We start from the raw sequence: 23,388 nt of genomic DNA on the forward strand, positions 1-23,388 counted from the left end.
GTAGGAACAAACTGGTATAATGTTTTTGGGTGGCATTTACCAATAGGTCTTGCATTTTAAGATGATCATATCCTTTGACTCTGCCAATGTGAAGAGATAATCAGATAAGTATACAGACTAGAGTGTTCTATAACAGTAAAACTGAAAGCATTCTAAGTCCCTCAGTAGGAGACTGTTAGGTAAACAACAGTACATTCAGAATACTGTGCTTTCACACTCAACAATAGCCAAATTATGGAAAGAGCCTAAATGTCCATCAACTGACGAATGGATAAAGAAATTGTGGTTTATATACACAATGGAGTACTACATGGCAATGAGAAAGAATGCACTATGGCCCTTTGTAGCAACGTGGATGGAACTGGAGAGTGTTATGCTAAGTGAAATAAGCCATACAGAGAAAGACAGATACCATATGGTTTCACTCTTATGTGGATCCTGAGAAGCTTAACAGAAACCCATGGGGGAGGGGAAGGGAAAAAAAAAAAAAAAAAAAAGGAGGTTAGAGTGGGAGAGAGCCAAAGCATAAGAGACTCTTAAAAACTGAGAACAAACTGAGGGTTGATGGGGGGTGGGAGGGAGGGGTGGGTGAGTGATGGGTATTGAGGAGGGCACCTTTTGGGATGAGCACTGGGTGTTGTGTGGAAACCAATTTGACAATAAACTTCATATATTGAAAAAATAAATAAATAAATAAATAAATAAATAAATACTGTGCTTTCAAAAAGAATAAAGCAAAAAAAAATAATGAATATAAATATATACGTGCAAGGTTTCAAAATAGTATATGCGCCATAATACCATTTTTATAAATTACACGTTTACGTACCGTGATACACAGAAGAAAGACTCAATGAGTATTTGTCAAAATGTTAACAAAATTTCTATCCTCAAATTACATTTTGAATGTATGAGAGGAACTGTTAAATCTTCTTTAAAAATCTCTTGGAAAAGTCCAGCTTAACGAACTGTACTTTAAAATTTTCAGTTTACTTAAAGCAGGCTTATACATTTATTTGCCACCTTTATTTCAGGCAAGTATCCTGAGTTGGAATATTCTGTTCTGAGCCATATTTTTGCCCTAGAGAAATCAACAGTAAAAAGGAAGTTTACAGAGAGAAATATATTTTTGTGCATGACAGCTTACCGGTGTGATGCATCCATGAATCATATTGAAAATATGTCCCTTGAAATCAAAGAAAACAATATGTTTATACAAAGAATGTGCCCCAAAGTTCCCCAATAAAGGAAAGTGTTTAATCAAAATATTTGTTGACAGCTGGTTAGTGCCGATTCTAAAGTAGAAAAGAAAATCAGTGTCATTGTAGTCTTTTGTTTTGTGTACAAGAGCCGAATATGCAAATTAGCCCAAAATGGAGACTCATTATCTGTTTTACACTTCAAGTGTGATTTTAAGCACTGTAGGTATATATACACACACACACATCCAGAATACACATATATCTCAACAAACCATGCACATCATCTGTTCAGAACTGAGAAACGCATGCATGCTTCTCCAACATTAAATGGAAGGCAGATGGTAGGCACTGATCAACAGAAATAAAATAAAATCCTTCTAAATCCCACTCCCTCTAACATTCCTTCTAATTTTTTTCTTTACAAAAATATCAAGCAGTTCTTCATTACTGTTGATTTGCAACTTCAAAATTACAATAGGCAATGCAAAAGAGGATTTCAGAGAGGGAAAAATGTCTTTTGGCACAGCCTCTCTTTCATAGACTTAGGCAAGAGATAACACTAACTTTGAAACTCATAGCATACTGTAGTTTTATCAGTATCTAATGTGTAAATTAGCTCTTTCTATAACTGGAGGTTTAGCTTTCAAAATACATAATTACTGATCATTTTAGTCTGCATCACATTTCTTTTGCAGGGTGAAAAGAACTAAAACAGCTGTTACATCCTAATAGCTTCCTAATGTGCACAGAATTTCTATGACTATTAGAAATTAAACCTACAGCTTCCTATCAGGCAGAACATATTCATGTGTATATATGACCCACATTATTTGGAAGAACAATTATTAACTTATGAAATTATAATTTGAAACATAATGAAGTAAGACTGTTCAGGAAAATATTACAGCTCTTAAATGGGGTCAAAGCCGCCAGTCCACACCAATCAGTTCCCCCACCTTTCCTCACATCATCGATAATGTGCTTTGGGCTGAAGGGAGTCCAAGGGTACATGCGACCACCATTCTTTGCAGGGTTCGAGCCCTCTATTTTCATATTGGGAGATGAATTTTTAGAAGATGAACCAAGTTTGGCACTCTGCCCAGAATTTCTGGCAGCAGACAAGCAATCTGGTTTCACTTCTGGTCCACTCTCCCCTGAGCCAACCTTGTATCCACAGAAAGCACCCTGGTCTAGGGAACTTGTGCCATTTATAAAGATCACTGAGAAAGCTCTGATGGTTTTATTAACCATGGGGCTTGTACATAGAGTCCTCTTTGAGCATATTTTCTGTGGAAAGAAATATTACAAAAACTAGTTTCCTAGTATCTCTAACATTGAGGAAAAAACAGCAATGTTAAAAGGATTTTTCCAGAAAAACAGATTATTATTCAGGCAACTTCCTTCAGGACTGTTAGAAGGCTAAAGAGATTCAACAAGATATCTGATGAGCAACTACTACCAAAGGAATATACAGTGAGGTCCAGGAACTACAATACAAAATAATTAGAGAGGCACACAACATATATTATGTAATTAATGGCTGAATTGGGTGATTTAAGCTATACATGTTAAAAGGTCAGAGCAACCACTGCCAGGCCGTGTGGGGTGATGTGTTGATATGCACAGGTCTAACTCCCCACTGAGACTATTATTAACTACTTGACCAATATCTTCTTTATGTTACCATTTCCAAAGTAAACAAGAGTAAAAATGGTTATATAATCACAAATAAATCTGTGTTTAAGTTTTTTTTCTGATCTCCAAGATCTGAGATCTAGATGTCCTTCCCTCTTCTTGATCTTTCAAAAAGCAAAGTCAGTGAAGCTTTACTCCATTGATACCATGCTCTTATTCATTCTGGAAGCTGTGCTGGAGGTCCTGGAAACTCTTTCCCACCATTTCCATTAATTCCTGGTTTCCTATTCCCGTCCCACAGCTCACCTATGCTGGAGGCTCCTCGCTCATATTAAGAAGCCCAGAGTCCCAGATGGCTTTGTATTCTATTCCCTCCTTGCGTTCTACTTGATAGACCCATAATCCCATGCCAAGTCGCACAGTACCTGGCCTCCCAGTTCAGGATTTCCTAAGTTCCATAAATAAGTGTTGGGAACACTGCAGTACCAAAACAGATTCCAAAAGAAGATCTCAAACAGGAAAGCTGATTTCCTAATGTCCATTTCCTTACATGCAGCACATACTCAACAACGAAATACTTACGAAAATGTATTCTCTTTCTAAGCAAAAGACACACTGACTCAAATCCTGGATCCAAAACAGGAACTTTTTCTCTGCTTCTTGGGAATTTTTACTCTTTTCTGAATAGTATTTGTGAAAATTAACCTAATTTACAGTTCTCCCCAGGGAGTCTTCTAATCTCATTGAAAGACAAAGACATTTAAAAAAAGAAAGAAAGAAAGAAAGAAACTTTAAATAAAACCAAGTCCCAGATACCTGAAACAGTTATGCAAGGTCACATAAAGAGAGAAGGATTGTCATTCAAGTACATGTCTCTGAGCTTAGGGAGGTATGGGAAGATAGAGGGTAAACAGATGATTTTGACTGATGAGACAAAATAAGGCATTTTTAATAAGAACCAAGGATGAAGCTAAAGAAGCAGAAGGACCAAATGATGAAGAGTCTTGAGAAGAGGGTTCAGGTTTGGCCAAGTCCAATGCAGACTCTGCCTTCGGCAAGTGTCCTGCATACACAGAACATCCTTTCTCCATTTGTCTGCTGGCTCAATCCCTTGGTCCTTTATGACTCAGTTCAAATCCTGTCTTCAGTAGGAACCCCTATAATGATGCTCTTGCATACCCTATATATTCCTTTATCATTGCACCTATCGTATTTTACTTTGTCAGTCCTTGAAGGAGAGCAAAAACTGTGTCTAGTTCATCCATTTATGCCTGACACCTAGACTAAGTGCCTGCAATACAGCAGGTATTCAGTAAATGTTTGTTAGATGAATGTCTACACGAATAAATCCTGTAAGTAACAGAGCAGTGCTGAGGAGAGTGAAAGCATGAGGAAAAAGATTTTTGATGCTCAACCAGAGAGGTACTATCTGAACTTAATCCTGGACCTAACTGCTTGGGGAGCAACTATTAGTGCCACCAAATATAGTTCCTGCCCTTCCAGAATGAAAAACAGACAACGGCTGTTTGTGACAATAACAACAGGTCATTAGTATTATTAACATCATCTTATGCAATAGGCTTATTAAAAGGCAGTAATTTATATTCTAAAATTATAAAATAAAATGCAAAAGAAAAGGACAACCCTGTTCTGTTTTCTCATATTCCAATTCCTCTACTGAACACACAACAGTTCAACGTGTTATTACTCTTTAAACAAAACAAGCAAAAAAAGCCTGGATGTGATTTAATAACTTAAGCACAAACAGTCATGTCTCCAAGGTCTTACTGACAAAACACAGTGGTTTTTTTTTTTTCTTTTGGCCTAATAAGAGGACTGTAAGTGAAAATAATAAATAGAAAATTTCTAAACTTAAAAAAAAAAAGTAATTCAAGAGAGAATCCATAATATATAAAGTATGTTTCTAAATACACTGGACGCAAAGCAAATCAGGAGTTAAGAACATCAGGCTCCCTACTGTAATAATAAAGGCTACAATGATTTTATTGGGAACTAAGGGGCCAGGGAATTCAAAGCTCTATTGACAAACTGACAATAAAGGATTGCTACACTCCCTTTGGCACATTTTAAAAGAGAAAACTTCCCCAACTGTTCGTCATCATCCTCATCCTCATCCACATCGTCAGTGGCCTTGTAGTCTGGGTGGCTATGACCCCCATGAGCAGAACAGAATGCGGCCACACCGGGCCCTGTCTTTCAGCATTCCTGGAAACTGCTGCTGGCCCAGAGGCAGCAAGAGCTTCTTCGGGGCTTCATGTCTCCTCCTGCGCTAGACCAGAGCTATTTCTTTACCTCATATCCTACAAAGGCAATGTAGGGCCCTGATGTTAACTACAGTCAGATGGGACCTGCAAATTTAGCTTCCCTAAGGCTCAGTTTCCTCGTTTGTAAAATTAGGTAGTTAGCGGTATTTTCTCTCGTAGAGCTACCGTGAGGATACACAAGGTAATGACGTGGCTGGCCCACAGAACATGCTCCTTCACTGTTAGACTGTCCCTTCCTGTCTCTCCCGAGGTCCTGTAATCCTGTCTCTCTTTTCTTCATCCTCCTTTCTTTTGCTCCCCGATTCCTTATAACTATCTATCCTAACTTAATGGATCTATCTCCTTTGAGTTACTCTTTTATTTCTTTCAAAATTCCAAAGGAAGATTAAAAAAAAAACCCACTTTATTTGTATGAAACTGATAAATGTACTACAGAAGCCCACATAGCTGCTATACTTTGCAGATGATGGGTCAAGAGCTGGCTGCTATCTACAGACTTCACAAATAATGTTTCATGTGAGTTGAAAGACTTAAATAGTACAAATAGTTTCACATGTTATTTCACAAATATTTCACATATTTATTTCATAAGTCACAGACTTCAGAACAATCTATCTATAAATATGGTTTTATTTAAAAAACAAAAAACAAAAAAGCAATTTCAACCTCTTTGGCCTCAAGTAAAATTGTTATGATTTAGTGACACCATGTGGCTGCACTTTGCTTTGCATTCTCAGAAGAAAATGTTCCTGCGTGCAGGTTTGCTCTATACTAGTTCAATTATGACGTCAAAGTTGTAGGTACAATTCACACTAAGTATGCACTAAAATGTTTCCTTTTTTAAAAGTGAAACTATTCCTTTCTTCCCTACATCTGGATAAGGCATTGCTTGAATTCTGAAGATGCCAATCACATAAAGAAATAAAGCCTCAGCATAATTCTAGCTACAATTCTAAAGCATCCCGGTGAACCAATGAGTAAGTGCCTTCCTCGAAAAGTAAAGGAATGTATCAGTGCCCAGTTACAGAAGCAGGGGAAAACAAGAGAGAAAAGAAAGAAGACATGCAGCTTTTGTATAATGTTAACATGGTTGGGAAAGAATGCTTCCATAAATAGCAATGTTTATTTTCTCATTTGTTTTATGTCCTATAGATCTATAGCACTCTGTGGGTACCATAATCTAATGAAGATGGGTAAAAAAAAAAAAAAAAAAAAATACTGCACCTAATGATGGCAGAGATGAGGAGGAACCTGGAATGTATGGTAGCAATAAAAGAGATTAAAGTGTCCTATGTGAAAAAACAGTGCAGTTTTAGTATCCCTCTAATGAGGCCTCCTACAGTAGAGCAGTTACTCCTGAATAACAGTCAATGTACACCAAAGAAAGGCTAACTATCTAAAACAATGACCAGAAAATATGACTCCTTTCATCTCAAAGAATACCCACCTCCCTGCTCAGGCCTTCTCTGACCACCTTTTTAAAATACCCTCCCCAACACCTCCCCATCTTCACAACACTTAAAATGACTTGATGCATTATCACTTGTTGATGTTGGTTTCTCCCAAATTCCATGACAGCAGAAACCATGGCAGTCTTCTGCAGGTGTTATGGCCTCAGTATCAAGTACAGTGCAGAGCACAAAGTAGAGCTTACTGCAGAATGAGTAAGTGATGAATGAGTGAATGAATGAACGAACTGATGAATAAATGAAGAAAAATCTATTTTCTCAGCTGGTGAAGCATGCCTAAATTTCTTGTTGTAAGTGAAAGTAGAACAATTCTAGTGAGATATTTATCATCATTTATGGCCTTTAATGTGACCACTGAGACCAGAAGACAGGCCGGCAGATGCTCTATAACATCCTTTCTTTTTTCCAGGACACATTTGGCACTTTATAATATCAAAAGGAGGGAAGGGAAACTACAATAATTACAACACTTTCAGCAATAGACAAAGAAATCAGTGAAACAGAGTGGAGAATATGCTAGAATTTAGCATATGATAAATATGACTGTTCACATTCATGTGGTAAGGAACAATTATTAAATGGTCTTAGTCAACTGACTATTCCTACTGAAAATACACACAAAAAATATTCTGGCTGACTTAAATATCTAAAGACAAAAATAACAAATAGTAGAAAAAGTTTATAAAAATATAATATTCTTTAATGCTAGAATGAGAAACACCTTTTCTAAACATGATAGCAGACCATGAGGGATCATAAAAAAGATTAACAGATTAGACTACTTAATGTATATACATATGTATGTATGCAGGTATGTATGTATTTTTTGGACTTCATTTTTTAAAAAGTGAAACTCTATATGGCAAAAAGTACCAGTAAAACACTAAAAACTAAAAACAAATTGTACATGACAGGCAAAAGGATGGCATATGTGTGTGTGTGTGTGTGTGTGTGTGTGTGTGTGTGTATACATAGATATCTCAATGTGTATATGTCAATATATCAGAGTAAGTTCTCCCAAGACAGAAAAAGATAATTGTGTCAGAAGAAAAATATGCAGAAGACAAAAACGCTTTTCATAAATGAGAAAGAACAATGGCCATTATTAAAAACTATTCTACCTCATTGATGATAAAAGAAATCTAAATTAAAATAAGTTGTTGCTTTTTTTTTTTTTTTTTTAATAAATCAAGGCTCACAATGGCAAAATGTTGACAAGCTTACATTGGTAAGGACTCAAAGAAACAGCACTTTCATGTGTTATTGGTAGAAATTGGGTACAACTTTACCAGAGGGCAAGCTTTATCAGTATTTAAAATATGTCCTACATTATAATTTCATAATAAAAATGTCATGAACAAGATATTCCCATTTCTTGTACTTAAAAACAAAAGGGGCCATTTGGAACTATGTGGATGGAACTGGAGGGTATTATGCTAAGTGAAATCAGTCAGTCAGATAAAGACAAAAATCATATGACTTCACTCATATGAGGACTTTATGAGACAAAATAGATGAACATAAGGGAAGGGAAACAAAAATAATATAAAAACAGGGAGGGGGACAAAACATAAGAGACTCATAAATATGGAGAACAAACTGAGAGTTACTGGAGGGGTTGTGGGAGAGGGGATGGGCTAAATGGGTAAGGGGCACTAAGGAATCTACTCCTGAAATCATTGTTGCACTATATGCTAACTAATTTGGATGTAAATTAAAAAAAATTTTTTTTAAACGTTTATTTATTTTTGAGACAGAGCATGAATGGGGGAGGGTCAGAGAAAGAGGGAGACACAGAATCTGAAGCAGGCTCCAGGCTCTGAGCTGTCAGCACAGAGCCCGACAAGGGGCTCGAACCCACAGACCGTGAGATCATGACCTGAGCCGAAGTCGGATGCTTAACCAACTGAGCCACCCAGGCGCCCCATTTGGATGTAAATTTTAAAAAATAAAAAATTAAATTAAAAAAATAAAAAATAAAATAAAATTAAAAAAAAAAAAAGGGGGGATGCCTGGGTGGCTCATTCAGCTGAGCACCTGACTCCTGATTTCATCTCAGGTCATGATCTCACAGTCACAGGATTGAGCCCCGAGTTGAGCTCTGCACTGAGCATGGAGCCTGCTTGGAATTCTCTCTCCTCCTCTCTCTCTGACTTTCCCTTGCTCACAGGCATGTGCGCATGCTCTCTCTCTCTCTCAAAATAAATAAATAAACTCTAAAGAAGAAGAAGAAGAAGAAGAAGAAGAAGAAGACGACGACGACGACGACGACGACAGAAGCCCCGTTTTGTGTTAACTGAGGTCATCCCTCTGGTGCCACATTCCTGTCAAGCCACACCCTTCTCAATACTCTTTCTGGCCTCATCTTCAGTCACTGCTCCTCCTGACTCCTCCCGTGTCTCTGACCAGCCCGTACAGAAAACACACCTGCCTTCTAGTCTTTTCTTCTCTCTCTTCACAGGCATACCTGGGGGACGGTGCTTGCAGGCCTGATATTCTTTCCCTCAACTCCCAGGTATGGCCCCAGGATCACCTTGGTAATTCCAGCTACTAGCTGCCAGCAGGCTCTAAAATCCACCTCTACCCATTCACACCCACATTCTCAAGTCCTCTCCTATTTTAGCACTGTTGTATGGCTGCCAAATTATTAGCACCATGTTGAGAAACAGCCAGAAAGTTTTTTAAAGCACTCCATATTTGCCACTCCTTATTAGTGTTTTTTGTTCAGTCCTTGGCTCCAGCATCTAGGAAAGATGTGGAAGGGCTTGAAGAGAGCTTACTAGATAGCCAAGACAATGTAAAGTTTGGAGAATTTATGGGTAGAGCAGAAATTGCCTTTTCCTGAGAAAGAGGAAGCTGGTAAGACATAACGTGGTTCTGAGTGCATCTGAAAGATTATACTAACGTGGACAAGTCAATTTTCTTCATCCCTAGGTGGGGGCTGAGCAGGGGGAGTTATTAGTCTAGACTTTGGCTCTATAGAACAGTCCCCACTTAATCTACAGCACATTCCTAAAAAAGGGCCCAGAAGACAGAGCAGATCATTCCCTCCACTCACTATTATGGTTGGAATAATCACTCTGACTTTGAAGCCTGACATTATCCTTATTGCCACTAGATAAACTCTACTACCTTGACGAAGTGAAGTGCTGCTAACTGAACTACATTCCACATGATATATATAAATGGCAAATTTTATGCCATATATATTCTGTTACAATAAAACATGTTTTACCAAAATGAAAATACATTAAATCCGTTAGAAACACACCAATACACAGGTTATGAGATAAAGAAAACCATTTAAGGCATGTTTTGGACTGCTATGTATGGACTGGCAATATGGAAAAGTGTTAAGAAGACTAGGCTCCTGAGGTCAGGAACAGTTTCCTCATAGTGAGAGCCCCCATGGCCAAAGAGGATGGCAAGAACGAATCTCTTTCTCTGAAGGTCAAACACCAGTTGAGAGCCTCAAAAATTAGATAAATAAATAAATAAATAAATAAATAAATGCAATTTAAAAATAATAAAAATAATAAAAATAAAAACAATAAAAATAAAAACCACTACTGACCGAGCCTCTCCTTTGGGCCAAGCACTGTACTCAATGTTTGTACATATGCCGTGTCATCTAACTCCCCACAGCAGACCTCATAAATGGTGTTGTGATATTCCTGTTTTTTTACTGGTGTAGAAAACTAGGGCTTGGAGAAGCACGGCTTAACGAAGATCACCATGCCAGTATTCAGTGAAACCAGAATGTGAGAAGAGCTCTATCTAGCTCCACAGCCCATGGTTTCTATGACACAGCACTGATTTCCGTGCAATCCAGCCAAGACTCAGAGAGATTCAGTTAGTCTCACACTCCCCAACTCACAGTCTCCTCTTCTGGGCATATAGTTGATGTAATCTTTCATCAACACCTGGTACCCATATCCTTCAGGATTAACCACAAAATTCAGTTTCCTGATGAAAAACAGGAAGTTACCTCTGCAAACAGTACAGAACCATGTACCACTCCGAGACCTTTCAAGCACTAATATATATTTTAACAAATACGTGGATAAAAAGTGCCAATGAATGTATATACATATTAATGCTGAATCAATTCTCTTCATTACGCAGTCAGGGCCTTGACCCCACGAAACCTGTGCTAACATTTACAGAGTACCTACTGCATACGAGGTCACAGTCTGAGTACCATGCAAGAATACTGAAAGATTAGAATCCATACTCCTTGCTTCCAAGACTTTGTAATTTTAGTATCGGAGGCAAGACAAATACTCAAAGGACACCGAAAAACAAAGGTGACGTACAAATGTGCAAATTAACTAAATAACGCCAAGTAATTTATATGTACCCAGTAATGTTCCTGGAAGATGTGTATTTAGAACATTGTTTAGACAGTCAATAAATGAGTGTGAAGATAAGAAACACCAAGTATAAGACATCCTTGGATAATCAACTGAGACTTAGTCTTAGGTTCATTTTTAAAGGCTACCAAAATTCCAGTCTATTACAAAAGGCAGTTTATAAAGGAATGTAGTAATTAATATGTAAAAGTGGTTATAAATCTTTTAAAATTTATTTCTTAACTACTATGGATATCAAGATTCTTTCCTTGTCTTGTTATCACCATCTCTAACACCATCTTTGCTCAGTTTTTCTTGACCAGGGCTGGGAACTGGCTATACCAAGACAAAAACCAGCATCATGAATACAGCCAAGCTCTACAACACATAAAAGCTACATCAATAAAAAGCAAGGCCACACAGAAGAGACTAAATAAGGAAAGGGGAGTATAAGTAATACCCATTAGTAAATAAGGTGAAGCATATTTTCTAAAAGCCAGAGATGGCAAATGAAGGCATAAATCTCCCTCCACACGGTGGGAATTTCCGAGTGGGTAAAGCATACAGCCTCTGTCATGGCTACTATTATATTCATGATGATTTGTTCTGGGAGTCCAGTTCCTCTTGTTTCAAATTAAATGCAACCCATACAGTCCTTCAGTCCACATCAGATGCTTTGGTTGCTATGTTGCTTACTATTTAATCCAATACAACCATAATAACCTGAGTCAATGCAGACTCAATCTTCTCCTCCAAGTTGGGGCCCCTCTGTCACTCTCAAAGTATCCCTAGGCAGCTCTGAGACACAAAATCTTCACTCAATTTCTTGTCCTTCTTTTTTTAATCCATTCAAAACTCCTGATAAAAGAGCAACTGCCAGACCTGCAACACTTTAGTCTCTCTTTGGGGAAATGAAATTGATTTCCTTCATTTTTACACAAGAGGATCCCTGGGTAACAATATTGTGTCCGGTCATACCCATAAAAAAAAAAAAAAAAAAAAAAAAAAAAAGGCAACATTCTTTACTGTACCAGAAGGCGGAGAGCTTCCTTCGGTGGAGGTTAAGAATTCAGCCTGATGCTGTTAGGTCCTAAGTTTATTAAGTATAAGGGTATCTTCTGACCTGGAGAGTAAGTGCTATTGGACACCCCCATCTGCTCCAAATCAGTCAGCTGGGGTCATGGATGAGGGTGGGGATGGGAGTGGGTAAGAGGCCAGAACCACATTGCTCCTGGTTTACACCCCCAAATACCTTTCCTTCTCTTCTTGCCACACCTGACTAAATGAACCAATCATTTTCTGCTTTTTATCTTTTGACTCTAAGATAAGGAATACCTGAGGGCAATTTCCAAAGGGAAAATTACAACAGAAAAGAAAAAAAACAGCAGAACTTTGGGCACCACCTTTTCCAACACCCAAATTCATTAGTTGTATAGGTTTTACAGAATTCAGAAGGTTTAAAAGATGGCCTTAACCTAAAGGAAGAATATGAAATATTAGAACAGTAGCTCATCAACATTTTTTAAAAGCAACCTTCTATGGGATTACAATATGTAACAACAATAAGAACAAAGGTGCTCTAGTTGAAGGGAGGGTGTGAGCCTGGAGCCCCACCAGTTCAGCCTCCCCTGCTCCCAGCCCAAACCACTAGAAACACTTGGTTCTGTCAAACTCCACAGATAAGCACCAACCTAGAGAAAGAACACAGCTACTCAGAACATGCACACTAACATATAAAAATCTCCTCCTGGCTCTGAGGACTACCAAGGAAGCCTCCAGAAATATCTCCCATGGCTTTTGCAGGAAGAACACAACCCCTACCAATCACTCTGCTTTCAGTATATAGCATGGAGCTTAAAAAGCATCTCTACTTCTCAGTGTTCGCTCTCCCTTCTTGTTCTTATGGGTCTTCTGCCGAAGTTTGGCACAAAATACCGTGGATAAACAGTTCCGCAGTATACTCTAGAATTAAGATGCTTAATTTTCCATATTTTCTCTAAGTTTTTTACTTGGGATGCATTTAGTAGCTGATATCCTGAAAAAGTCTTCTTCCATGAGACAGAAAAAAATGTAGTCCATTTCTCAAAGTCCAAATCTCCTTAATTAAACATCAAAATCATTAATTAGCCATGAGAACTAACCTGCAGACACGGGCTGGAAAATATAATTTCTGCCAAGAACGACACAGATACTGCGAATGATCAATCACTCTGATCCAATCAAGTTCATCCATTGACACTTCAATGAAGTATGAGTAAGACCTATGAATCAAAAGGAAAAGGGCAGAAAAAACCATATTAAAATAACAAAACCACATTATACTTTAATAAAACGTTAAAGGGTACAAAAACTACAGTATTCACTAATTACATTTTCTGCCTAATGGTCATATTATTCTCCATAACAATCAAATTCAGAAAATAATAACATCTGCATAGATCCCTGTATTGTAGTGTTCACCACAATGTATCGAGATTATCCCTCGGGCACGTCTGTATGCTTTAGTAGGCCACAAGCTGCTTAAGAACAAGGATCACACCATATTCATCTTCACATATTCGGGGTTTAGCACGCTGTTTGGCACATATCTGGCACACAAGACATTTGCTCCTTTTCAAACAGAGCCAGCTACCTTGCTCCTACTACCTCAGCAGATTAATAAAGCCATGACAAGAGACAGGACAGAAAACAGACAAGAGGTATGACTTCTCCTTCTGCCTTCCCTAGTCTGGGTGCTCAGCCCTATTCTCTCAGGAAAGCCAACTCAGAATGGTTCCCAGGAAAGGCCAGCTTATCTCCTGCTCCCTCCCAGTCTCCCACAATCCCACATACACATCCAGCCTGAAGAAAAATAAATGACATGGGTGAAGAGATAATGTGTGTTTCTTTGGGATACAACAAAGAATTTGGCAGCTAATAATCCAGCAGTAATGAAAATAGCCTATCACCCTCCCCTAGTCGGCTACCCTGGACCATTAGATGCTGGTCCCATGCTGAACCAATCTATATTCCCCTGTCATAAGCCAAATTTAAATTTGAGATGCAGTTATTACTTGTACTGTAATATCAACAGGAACAATCTCGGAAGATTTAGGTGACCATAAATGCCAGCCTGCAACCAACAGTTGTGACCAGAAAAGGTCAGCTTATTTTGTGTCATCCTCTCATTTTCTGCTGCCCCCTCATTCCAATTCATTTTATTGCTCGGTCTCAAACTGGTTATAACCTTTTATTGAACCTCTCTGGGTTATCAGGAATGCAGGATATAATTTTACAACACATGTCAGAATCTTTTGGGCTTAAGATTCTGCATTTTTCACCTTTGCTTAGAATGATAACCACTTCTGTGAGAAAAGAACTGCTATGTGGGAAAGTTAAGTCCCCTGTGAATGTAAAGCACATACTAAAACAAAGTGGCCCATAAATATTTAACATCATGGAAACGATAATAACTACTTTCAGTTTCAAACATACTAACCTTTTCTTTTATTATCTTTATACTAATTTCATTATTAATTAAATGAGTGAATATACGCAAAGCTTTGAGAATAGTACTGATCACATAAAAGTAATGAAAGTGCTATATAAGTATTATTATTGTTATACTGTTATTATTAATCCAGAGACTCTTGGAAATGATATGTGAATTAGCTCCATTTTGCCAACTAAACATATTACATCCAACAAGATACATATCAGAAAATACATTCTTTTTTTTTTTGAGAGAGAAAGAGAGAGTGCGAGTGGAGCGGGGGGGCGGGGGGGGGGTGGCAGGGAGGGGGGACGGAGGATCCAAAGCAGGCTGCACACTGACAGCAGAGACCCCAATGAGGGGACTGAACTCACGAACCATGAGATCATGACCTGAGCTGGAGTCGGAGGCCTAACCGACTGAGCCACCCAGATTCCCCAGGAAATAACATTCTTAATAAAAAAGAAACAGATGAAGATAACCTGGGGACCTTGAACACCTATGCCTATGGGAAACACTGACTCCTACCTCATAAAACTTCCTCATCTTTGGTTCAAATGGCTTAAAAGAGTGATGGCCAGTGGTGCTAAGAGAAATGAATTAACGTGCAAGATTTACAAGGTATCATCACCATTACTATCAAGTCTTCCATACCCAGGCTCAGTGGCATGAGTAGGGCCTAGGAGACTCTGTATCAATTTCTGGGTATGTAGGGTTTAGGTTAATGATGGGCAGTGATGAGAAAGACAGTTCTTGGTCACCTATACTGCTCTAGTACTTCTGAGCATCATGGCTGAACCCTAGAAACCACAGTGGGTGAAAGTGTCAGAGGTGCTAGAAGGAAGGCAGAATCTTGAAGCCACTACAAAACTGGGGGGTTCCTAGGCTGGAGCCCATCAAATTTTTTTCACAAACTTCCTTTGTTTTGAGGATGATTATTTATACATATACTAAAAGAGAACTTATTTTCTTCATTCACAGGGTAAAATGCATTTAAAAGGTTATAATGTCCAAAAGTGAAGAATCAAGTAAATAAGTAATGGTAACCCAGGTGGTGAAATACCAACCACTGAAAGTAATATTTTAGACAAGTATTTCTTTTTAAAAAAAATTTTTTTTAATGTTTTTATTTATTTTTGAGACAGAGAGAGACAGAGCATGAATGGGGGAGGGGCAGAGAGAGAGGGAGACACAGAATCGGAAGCAGGCTCAGGCTCTGAGCCATCAGCCCAGAGCCCGACGCAGGGCTCGAACTCACGGACCGCAAGATTGTGACCTGAGCTGAAGTCGGACGCCTAACCGACTGAGCCACCCAGGCGCCCCTTTAGACAAGTATTTCTAAAGAGTAGAATTTTCACAACTACAAAGTGAAGTCAGCCTTTAGACATCGAATCTTCATTTTATAAAACTATATGGTTTTACAGGTTTCTGTTTTGTGTATGTACGTGTGCGTATAACTAGTTAAATATATACAAAGTTGGATAATTACATCTATACTAGATATATGCAAAGATTATTAATGGCTGGCAAGATTACTAACAATTTCTATTTTCTTCTTTGTGCTTTTCTATATTTTCTATGTTTTCCATGATAAACACATATTCATTTCTTTTATAAGCAGAAAAAAAGCAAAAAATGTTTTTTTTAAAAGGAATATAGCCTTTCACTCTTCTCCCAGAACTAAACTTCAGGAGAAATGGCAAAACAATCCCAAGGAAATAAAGCATCAAACTGTAAAACCAAAGGAGATGACCACAAAATGAGGCCAATTCAATCAAATATAATGTCATTTTCTGTCCAAGTCATGCTAATCACTCACCGGCTATCTCGGTCCCACAGGAGTATCCGTATGTGATTGATAATAGATGGCTGACCTAGCTTAATCTCAATGCCAGAACGGCAGTCATCATCAATTGGGTGCCTAGAAAATCCATGATCCAAATCATAATTTTGAGTATCACCATCTAATAAGGCAGACTTCAGCTCCCCTTTTACAACCTGGGCTCCATACTTCATAGTTGCAATATTTTCTTCTGGTACTACAATTAAAAATAGGAAAGCAAAGTTAATGGTTACTTAGTAAATTATTCTATATTGTAGGGAAAAAGACAAATTCTAACATTCTAGTTGATTCTATTATGTGCATTTAATTAAAAGTGGCAGAAACAAGTCTATAGAGATAGAAGACATGGAATGTCTACGAGGGTTAAGATACCACCTACCATTTAAATTTAATGACGCCAGTATAGCCACAAAGTGCCTAAGACTAGTGCTATAAGGAAGAAGCTGATAATAGTAGGAAAAAAAACAGGTACTAGGGCAAACAAACCAGCTCTGCAGAGTTCACTCTATTAGGAGCTTTAATTTACTATCTACAGGACAAAAATGCCATATAAGATGACCCGTACCCGCCATCTGGACATATAAAAGCAAAGCAGAGAGTTCAGATATCTGATAAGACAACAGAAGAAGACACGTTCCAATACAGCAGAGATACTGGACATGGACCATACACACAGACATGCTGAAGCAGTTAATCTAGCTAATAAACAACAGTATGTTTAAAAGAAGATCTATTTTTACTTTAATTGAGATTTTTAAAAACGGAAATTCAGGGGCGCCTGGGTGGCGCAGTCGGTTAAGCGTCCGACTTCGGCCAGGTCACGATCTCGCGGTCCGTGAGTTCGAGCCCCGCGTCAGGCTCTGGGCTGATGGCTCAGAGCCTGGAGCCTGTTTCTGATTCTGTGTCTCCCTCTCTCTCTGCCCCTCCCCCATTCATGCTCTGTCTCTCTCTGTCCCAAAAATAAATAAACGTTGAAAAAAAAAATTAAAAAAAAAAAAAAAAACGGAAATTCAGTCTGTCATCAAAATCATTATTATGGTTATAATTAAGCCCCCTCCCCTCTCCAACACTAGATTTATTAAGTGTCATTTGTTCCTGGAACTCTGAAGTCCTCTATGCAAAGGCTGCTTCACAGAGCTAGAGCGTGTTTTCTAGGTGCCGACATTCTGACTGACACTCTCCGCGGAAAGACAGGAGGCAGCATAAAGCAGATGTTGAGAGCCTGAGCTTCAAGGTCAGAGTTCAAATAGGGGCTACACCTTTAACGAGGCAAATGACTCTGGGGAAGTTACTTTCTCAGAACTTCAGTTTCTCAAGAAGGCAATATCTAGACCCAGATGTTTTTATTTGTTGCAAGGATTAAATGAGATAATGTTTGTGAAGCACACAGTAAGCTCTCTAAGAAAAAACATGATCATTATTATTATGAAACATATACTAAAAAACAGACAATAATAAGAGAACTAAGTAAGTTCACAGACTGTAAACAAATACTGAATTCTCACAGTACAAGTACGTCTCAGCTATGTGATTTGAATAGGGGAAAGTGTGAGCTTAATTACACTCTTAGCGAAAGGGGTAATTCATCACTGCATATTTCTTCCAAAATGTGAGTTTTAAAAACATTTTTTGGGGCAGCTAGGGGGCTCAGTCAGTTGGGCATCTGACTTCAGCTCAGGTCATGATCTTGCGGTTCATGAGTTCGAGCCCTGCATGGGACTCTGCACTGACAGCTTGGAGCCTGGAGCCTGATTCAGATTCTGTGCCTCCCTCTCTCTCTCAGTTCCTCCTCCACTTGCACTATCTCTCTCAAAAATAAATAAAGACAAAAAAAATTTTTTTTAACATTTTTCAAATGAAGCCAGGTGAAGGGAGTGGCTCCAGAAGATAACAATAAATGCTGCTGACAATGGGGACTGGGTAGGTTTAGTTAACTTGCAAAAGGCTAAGGCAACTCAGAAAAAACAAAACAAAACAAAACAAAACTTAGTCAGCCTCAACCTTTTTCGTGATGAAGTGATACAGGTTTAGAATTTCCTGAGTTTTCTTAGTTCATGGTAATCATATATATGCATTCTTGTAGTCTGCTTCCAGGAGCCCTGCCTGCCACCTGCCTTGTAAGGGTTTCTGATGGGAAGACACACTTATCCCTCTCTCCAAACCCTTCCCTATAGGGTCGCCTGAGACTCAGAGGGAAGAAAACAGAGCCTGGTACGGTTTTTTAAAAAAAAGAAAGTTGGATTTAAAGTGAGAAAACCTAAGTCTAAGACTCAGGCTCTACTCCCCACTCCCCCTGAGTGAGGCCTGTCAGTCTCTATGGATCGGTTTTCTCATCTACAAATAATGCTGTGCCCAACCCACTCACTGGATTACTGTAAAGATCATACTACAAATAAGATACGCTACAGGATCATGGGAAGTGTAAAGCATTCAAACAGTCAAAAAACCCTTACCGAGGACTCAATCTGTACCAGGTACCACTGGAATGCCTCAGAAAGGAAGACAGAGATGGGCCCTGCCCTCCTGATGCCTCCAACCAAGAAACAAAGCTTTTCATAAAGCAAGCAAACAAAAACTTCCAATCTCCACTTTTCAGTGCTAATAATGCATAACACTGGGTAAAAAGAGGTATTTTCTCCCTTACTGCTGAGTGTAAAATGGGGGGGTCTGAAGTCCGTTGCCGCAGACCACTGGAACCATCTCCGCCAGTTCTGCCACCACCAGTCAAGACCAAGCCAAGAAGGCGGGAACTCAAGCTTTCAGACTTAGAAATGGCTGCTGCCCTTTGATTTTCTCTAAACACAAGCATCTTCTTCTCTAAAATTTATCAAGCTCGCAACAACACACTAGGCATAAGGGTTTCAAGTGACTGTAACTAAAAGTCTAAAATGGAAATGAAAGTGCTACTGCAAGTCTAAAGTCTTCTTCTGAAGTTTATTTCAAGGGCGCTTGAGAACTTTTCTAACTGTTCTTGACCCAGATTCCCTGAAAGTATCTTTCACTTTAAAATGGAGAACACTTACACAAGTGGCAAGCCTCTCATGGTGACCATAATCGGAGTATCTCACGGGATAAGAACACAACCCCCAAGTATTTGTGTGTGTCTATGTGCACGTGCGCACACCTGCACACACGCACAAGACCCACAGTTAAAGGTAAGAAGAAAAGTGACCATAAATGTATTCTTACTGCCTAATATCTATCAGTCGAGAAAAGAGCTCTCAAAAAATATAGGGTGTTAGAGATTAAACACATAGCAGGTAACAACAGTTTTCTTAACATTTGTGATTTTTGATACACTGTACAAACATGAAGAAAAAAAATAAGCTTTGAAGTTCCACAGGTAGGCAGAAACAAGCCAAGTATTAGAAAGAAAAGCTAAGGAGAAATGGAGTAGGACCTGCTGCTAGCGACACAGTGCCAAAATCTGAGTGGTTCTAGGTTAATTATCTTGTGTTTTTCTTTAGTTGTGTTATGTTCTTACTCCTCCTTTATTGAACTTTCTATTACATCTAGGCTGAGATAGCTGTCCACCCGTGATGGGTCATTTGGAGCCATACTTGGTTCTCTGCCCACTGCAATCTCTTTACCTAATTCTGTGCCCCAATCATCTTCTACTCCCCAACCTGACATCCCTGAAAAAATGTGTGGCTCCTCCCTTCCAACACGTGTGGCACTACATGTGGCCTTCTTGACAACTCTTGTCTTCCCTTGACTCGCCCCATTATCTCCACTCTCTGCAGGCCTCCTTTCCACATTTAACAGTACTGGTGCTCAAACACACCAAACACAAAACAGAGATAGAAAATAACCCCGGCAGGAGACTTTACCAAAGAGCACCGGCCTCCTGAGTCAGAGCAGCACTGGTTCCGGCTCACGCATTGATTTCACTCAGTAACTTTAGGCAAGTTACTTATAAAGATCACAGAATGAAAACTTCTAAGAGCCGAATGGGACCTTCATCCTATTTATTTAAAGAAAAAAAATTTCTAAGCTGCCTTCTGTGTGCTGGACTGTGCTGGACTCAGAAGCTCACCATCTAATACAGACAAGTGCATATCAGACATGAAATGCCTCCACAGAAGAACACTCAGGAGAGATTCTTTGTGAACCCCCCTAGTTTACAGATGAAGATACTACGAGCTATAGAAGATAAATAAAAGAGGAGTCAAAGGGTTGTGAAAGTATTAAAGGTTCACTGCCGTTATTATAGCCTGTATGTGACAGGTGAGACATTTTGAAATCTAGTCTAGAAGCAAAGGATGGATCCATTCAGTCACTCATTTACTGTGAAAAGTCTAGATTTGGGCACTGTACTAGGTGCTGGAAAAACAGGGGTGAAAGGCATAATTACAGTCCTCAGGAAGCTCAGTCTTGTGGGATCTAGGCAAGAAAAGCAAGAGGGGCAAGCTTTCTCCATCTGAGTTACTGCAAACCATAAGAAGGGCTACATGGTACCATGTACCTACAGCACAGATTTAAACACACACATATATTTACATATCAACCAATAATTTAACTTAGCAGTCATATGAACAGACTGACTTTTACTCAATAAAGAAATTTTGAGAATGGAAGTTGTGATAAGCTCCCTGCTATAAACATGAAGAAGCAATATATTACTGTACTCTTTCTCAAAGTCTAAAACCTAAGACATGCAATTCAAAGTACAACTCAGCCCAAACAGAAAAAGCACTAACTTTCAAGGTAGAAAGGGCTCCATAAGACAAAACTAAGCATTAAAGGAATGGTCTGAGTGCTAGTAGTTCAAATACCCTAAGGGGGGAAAAATAATTTCATTAAAAATTAATTCCTTTTCCCCAGGTGTATGTATAAAACTAGTCAAAACCACCTTCTCAGGAAGACTAACCATCATCAATGGTAAATTAAAAACATCCTTTGGGTACCCTCCATTTTTTTAAGGAGGAAAAAATTGCTGCAATTTGGTTAAAATCCCCAGGATATACAGCTTTAAGTGTACAACTTTCCAGAAACTAATATTAATAAACTCAAAGTAAGACCATTAGTATCTGTGCTGCCCCTAGTCCAGAACAGAACCTCTCCACAGTTCATGAAAAGTCCCCAAAGACACAGAAACTATACCCTGGGAAAACAATGACACAAACAAATTTGGTCAATAGTTTCAAAATAAGCAGAACTATTGTTCCAGAACAGCCCAGGAACAGTTCTCAAATTTTAGACCCTTTTCTCCTAACAGTGAAGAAATGTGATAAAACAATATGTCTGGATAACATTTACCTAGAAAATAACCTATATTTTTAGTATCTGATAGGAAAGTGACATGCATCCTTAGTATTGATAGTATTGATTTTGCTATCCATATAGTTAAAAAGTCTGAAAAACAGCCTGCTATTTATTCATTTCTCAAGTTCACAAATTACATAAAAGATTCCCAAACATTTGTATAATCTCTTCCTTGAGACCCCACTGAATTATTCCAGAATGAAGAATTTAATACTTATGAGTAGTTAAGTACAGTAAGTATATCATTCCAGAACTGAGTAGTCCCTTTCATGGTGATTTCATGGGTTTATTATAACCCATGTCTAATACCTATACTTATCAGTTGGTCAATTCTAAGCTACCATTAACTATGTGAAATGTCCAAAGCATCTCCCTCCCACAAAAATGTACCAAACCTATCCTAACAGCAAATCCAGTTATAGGGTCTTCCCAACACCTCAAACCAAAGCCAGGGCAAGAAGGGGAAAAAAGAAACTTATACAAGAGGATCTGACAATGAGAACTTAGAAAGTCTAAAATTGTATTACTTATCTTGTTACCTCTCCCCCGTCCACCCTCCCACACTTTAATCCAAGGCTGACCCTCAACTAGGACCACTCTCTAGCACCTCCAATCTCCACCCGGACCTCCCTCGACCTATTCCCTCTGGCTACCAAACTATTTCTCGACTGCCTTTCACTCCAATTTACACACTGGACGGTCAACACATGGTACTTACTATCTTTTCAAACCTATGGCCTAATTCCCCCCGTTTAGTCAAGCTTCTGCCCAGACTACTCAGCAACCCACCACAATTTATACCCCAAGGTTTTCTCTCAATTCTCGTTCTTCTTATATCTCAGCATCACTGGACACCTGTGACCACCCTCTCCATATAAAAGTTCTCTCCTCTGTCGGCTTCTGTAACCCTACCCCGTTTTCTTCCTATTTAATTCTTCCTTCTCTACCTTTAGCCCCTTGGCTAAAGCTCTTCTCCAAGTCTCAGACTTTGATCTTCACTTCTTTCTCTACACTCTAGCCCAGGTTTCAACTCTTTCTTCACCAGTTCTGATTGCTTCCTAAACTCCAGTAACATGCTTGCACTGCTATTAGACATTTCTCCTTGAGTTCATGCATCAAATGTCTCCTATATGCTATAGAGTATGTTAAAGGGTACAAAGATTAACAGGCCTTACAAAGATCATCTCTGCCTTCGAGGACCAAAGACAAACAAAAAATTTTAAAACAATGTGACCAGTGTGATAATTCCTACAGAGACACATAAAGATGAGGAAGAATACAAATAATGATAATATAAACAATCATTTCCTTGACTGAGCTTACAGATGTTATTTGCACGCATTGTTTCTTTTTTTTTTTAAATGTGTATTTATTGATTGATTGAGAGGGACAGACAGTATGCAAGCAGGGGAGGGGCAGAGAGAGAGGGAGAGAGAGAATCCCAAGCAGGCTGCGCACCAAGAGTGGAGCCTAACATGGGGCTCCATCTCACAACTGCAAGATTCATGACCTGAGCCAAAATCAAGTGTCCAATCGCTTAACCGAATGAGCCACCCAGGCACCCCTGGACACGTTATTTCAATTAATTCTCATAACAATATAAGGAAATGTTAAAACTGAAGGTAAAATTCCTTACGTAACTTAATACCAGGTCACACAACTAGTAAGTGACTCATTCCGGATTTGAGCTCAAACTTGTCTGGCTCCAAAGCCAGTGCTTTTTCTTCTGTGCCCAATGAAAAGGAATCTAAATCTGATGGGTCAGGAGAGAAGTCCAGACTAAGGACACCTATTTAAGATCAGTCAGTTTTCAAGAGAATGTCTGAGCCATGGTCAAGGAAAAGATCATTCAGGGAAATGACTAA

General features: G+C 38.9%; 1 protein-coding gene across 4 annotated transcripts in view; it reads right to left on the minus strand.

The window, feature by feature from the left end:
• The window catches only part of BTBD9 (BTB domain containing 9), a 414,802-nt gene that overhangs the window by 346,561 nt on the left and 44,853 nt on the right, over positions 1-23,388 (minus strand). For all 4 annotated transcript variants that reach the window (XM_045498061.1, XM_045498063.1, XM_045498062.1 and 1 more), the window contains 2 exons: positions 16,235-16,454; positions 13,085-13,204 (listed from right to left, as the gene is read on the minus strand). In XM_045498061.1, coding sequence (XP_045354017.1) covers positions 13,085-13,204; positions 16,235-16,454 — 340 coding nt within the window. The remainder of the gene's footprint in view (positions 1-13,084; positions 13,205-16,234; positions 16,455-23,388) is intronic.

This window comes from Leopardus geoffroyi, chromosome B2, assembly GCF_018350155.1.
Source record: "Leopardus geoffroyi isolate Oge1 chromosome B2, O.geoffroyi_Oge1_pat1.0, whole genome shotgun sequence".
In the NCBI taxonomy this organism is placed as follows: domain Eukaryota; kingdom Metazoa; phylum Chordata; class Mammalia; order Carnivora; family Felidae; genus Leopardus; species Leopardus geoffroyi.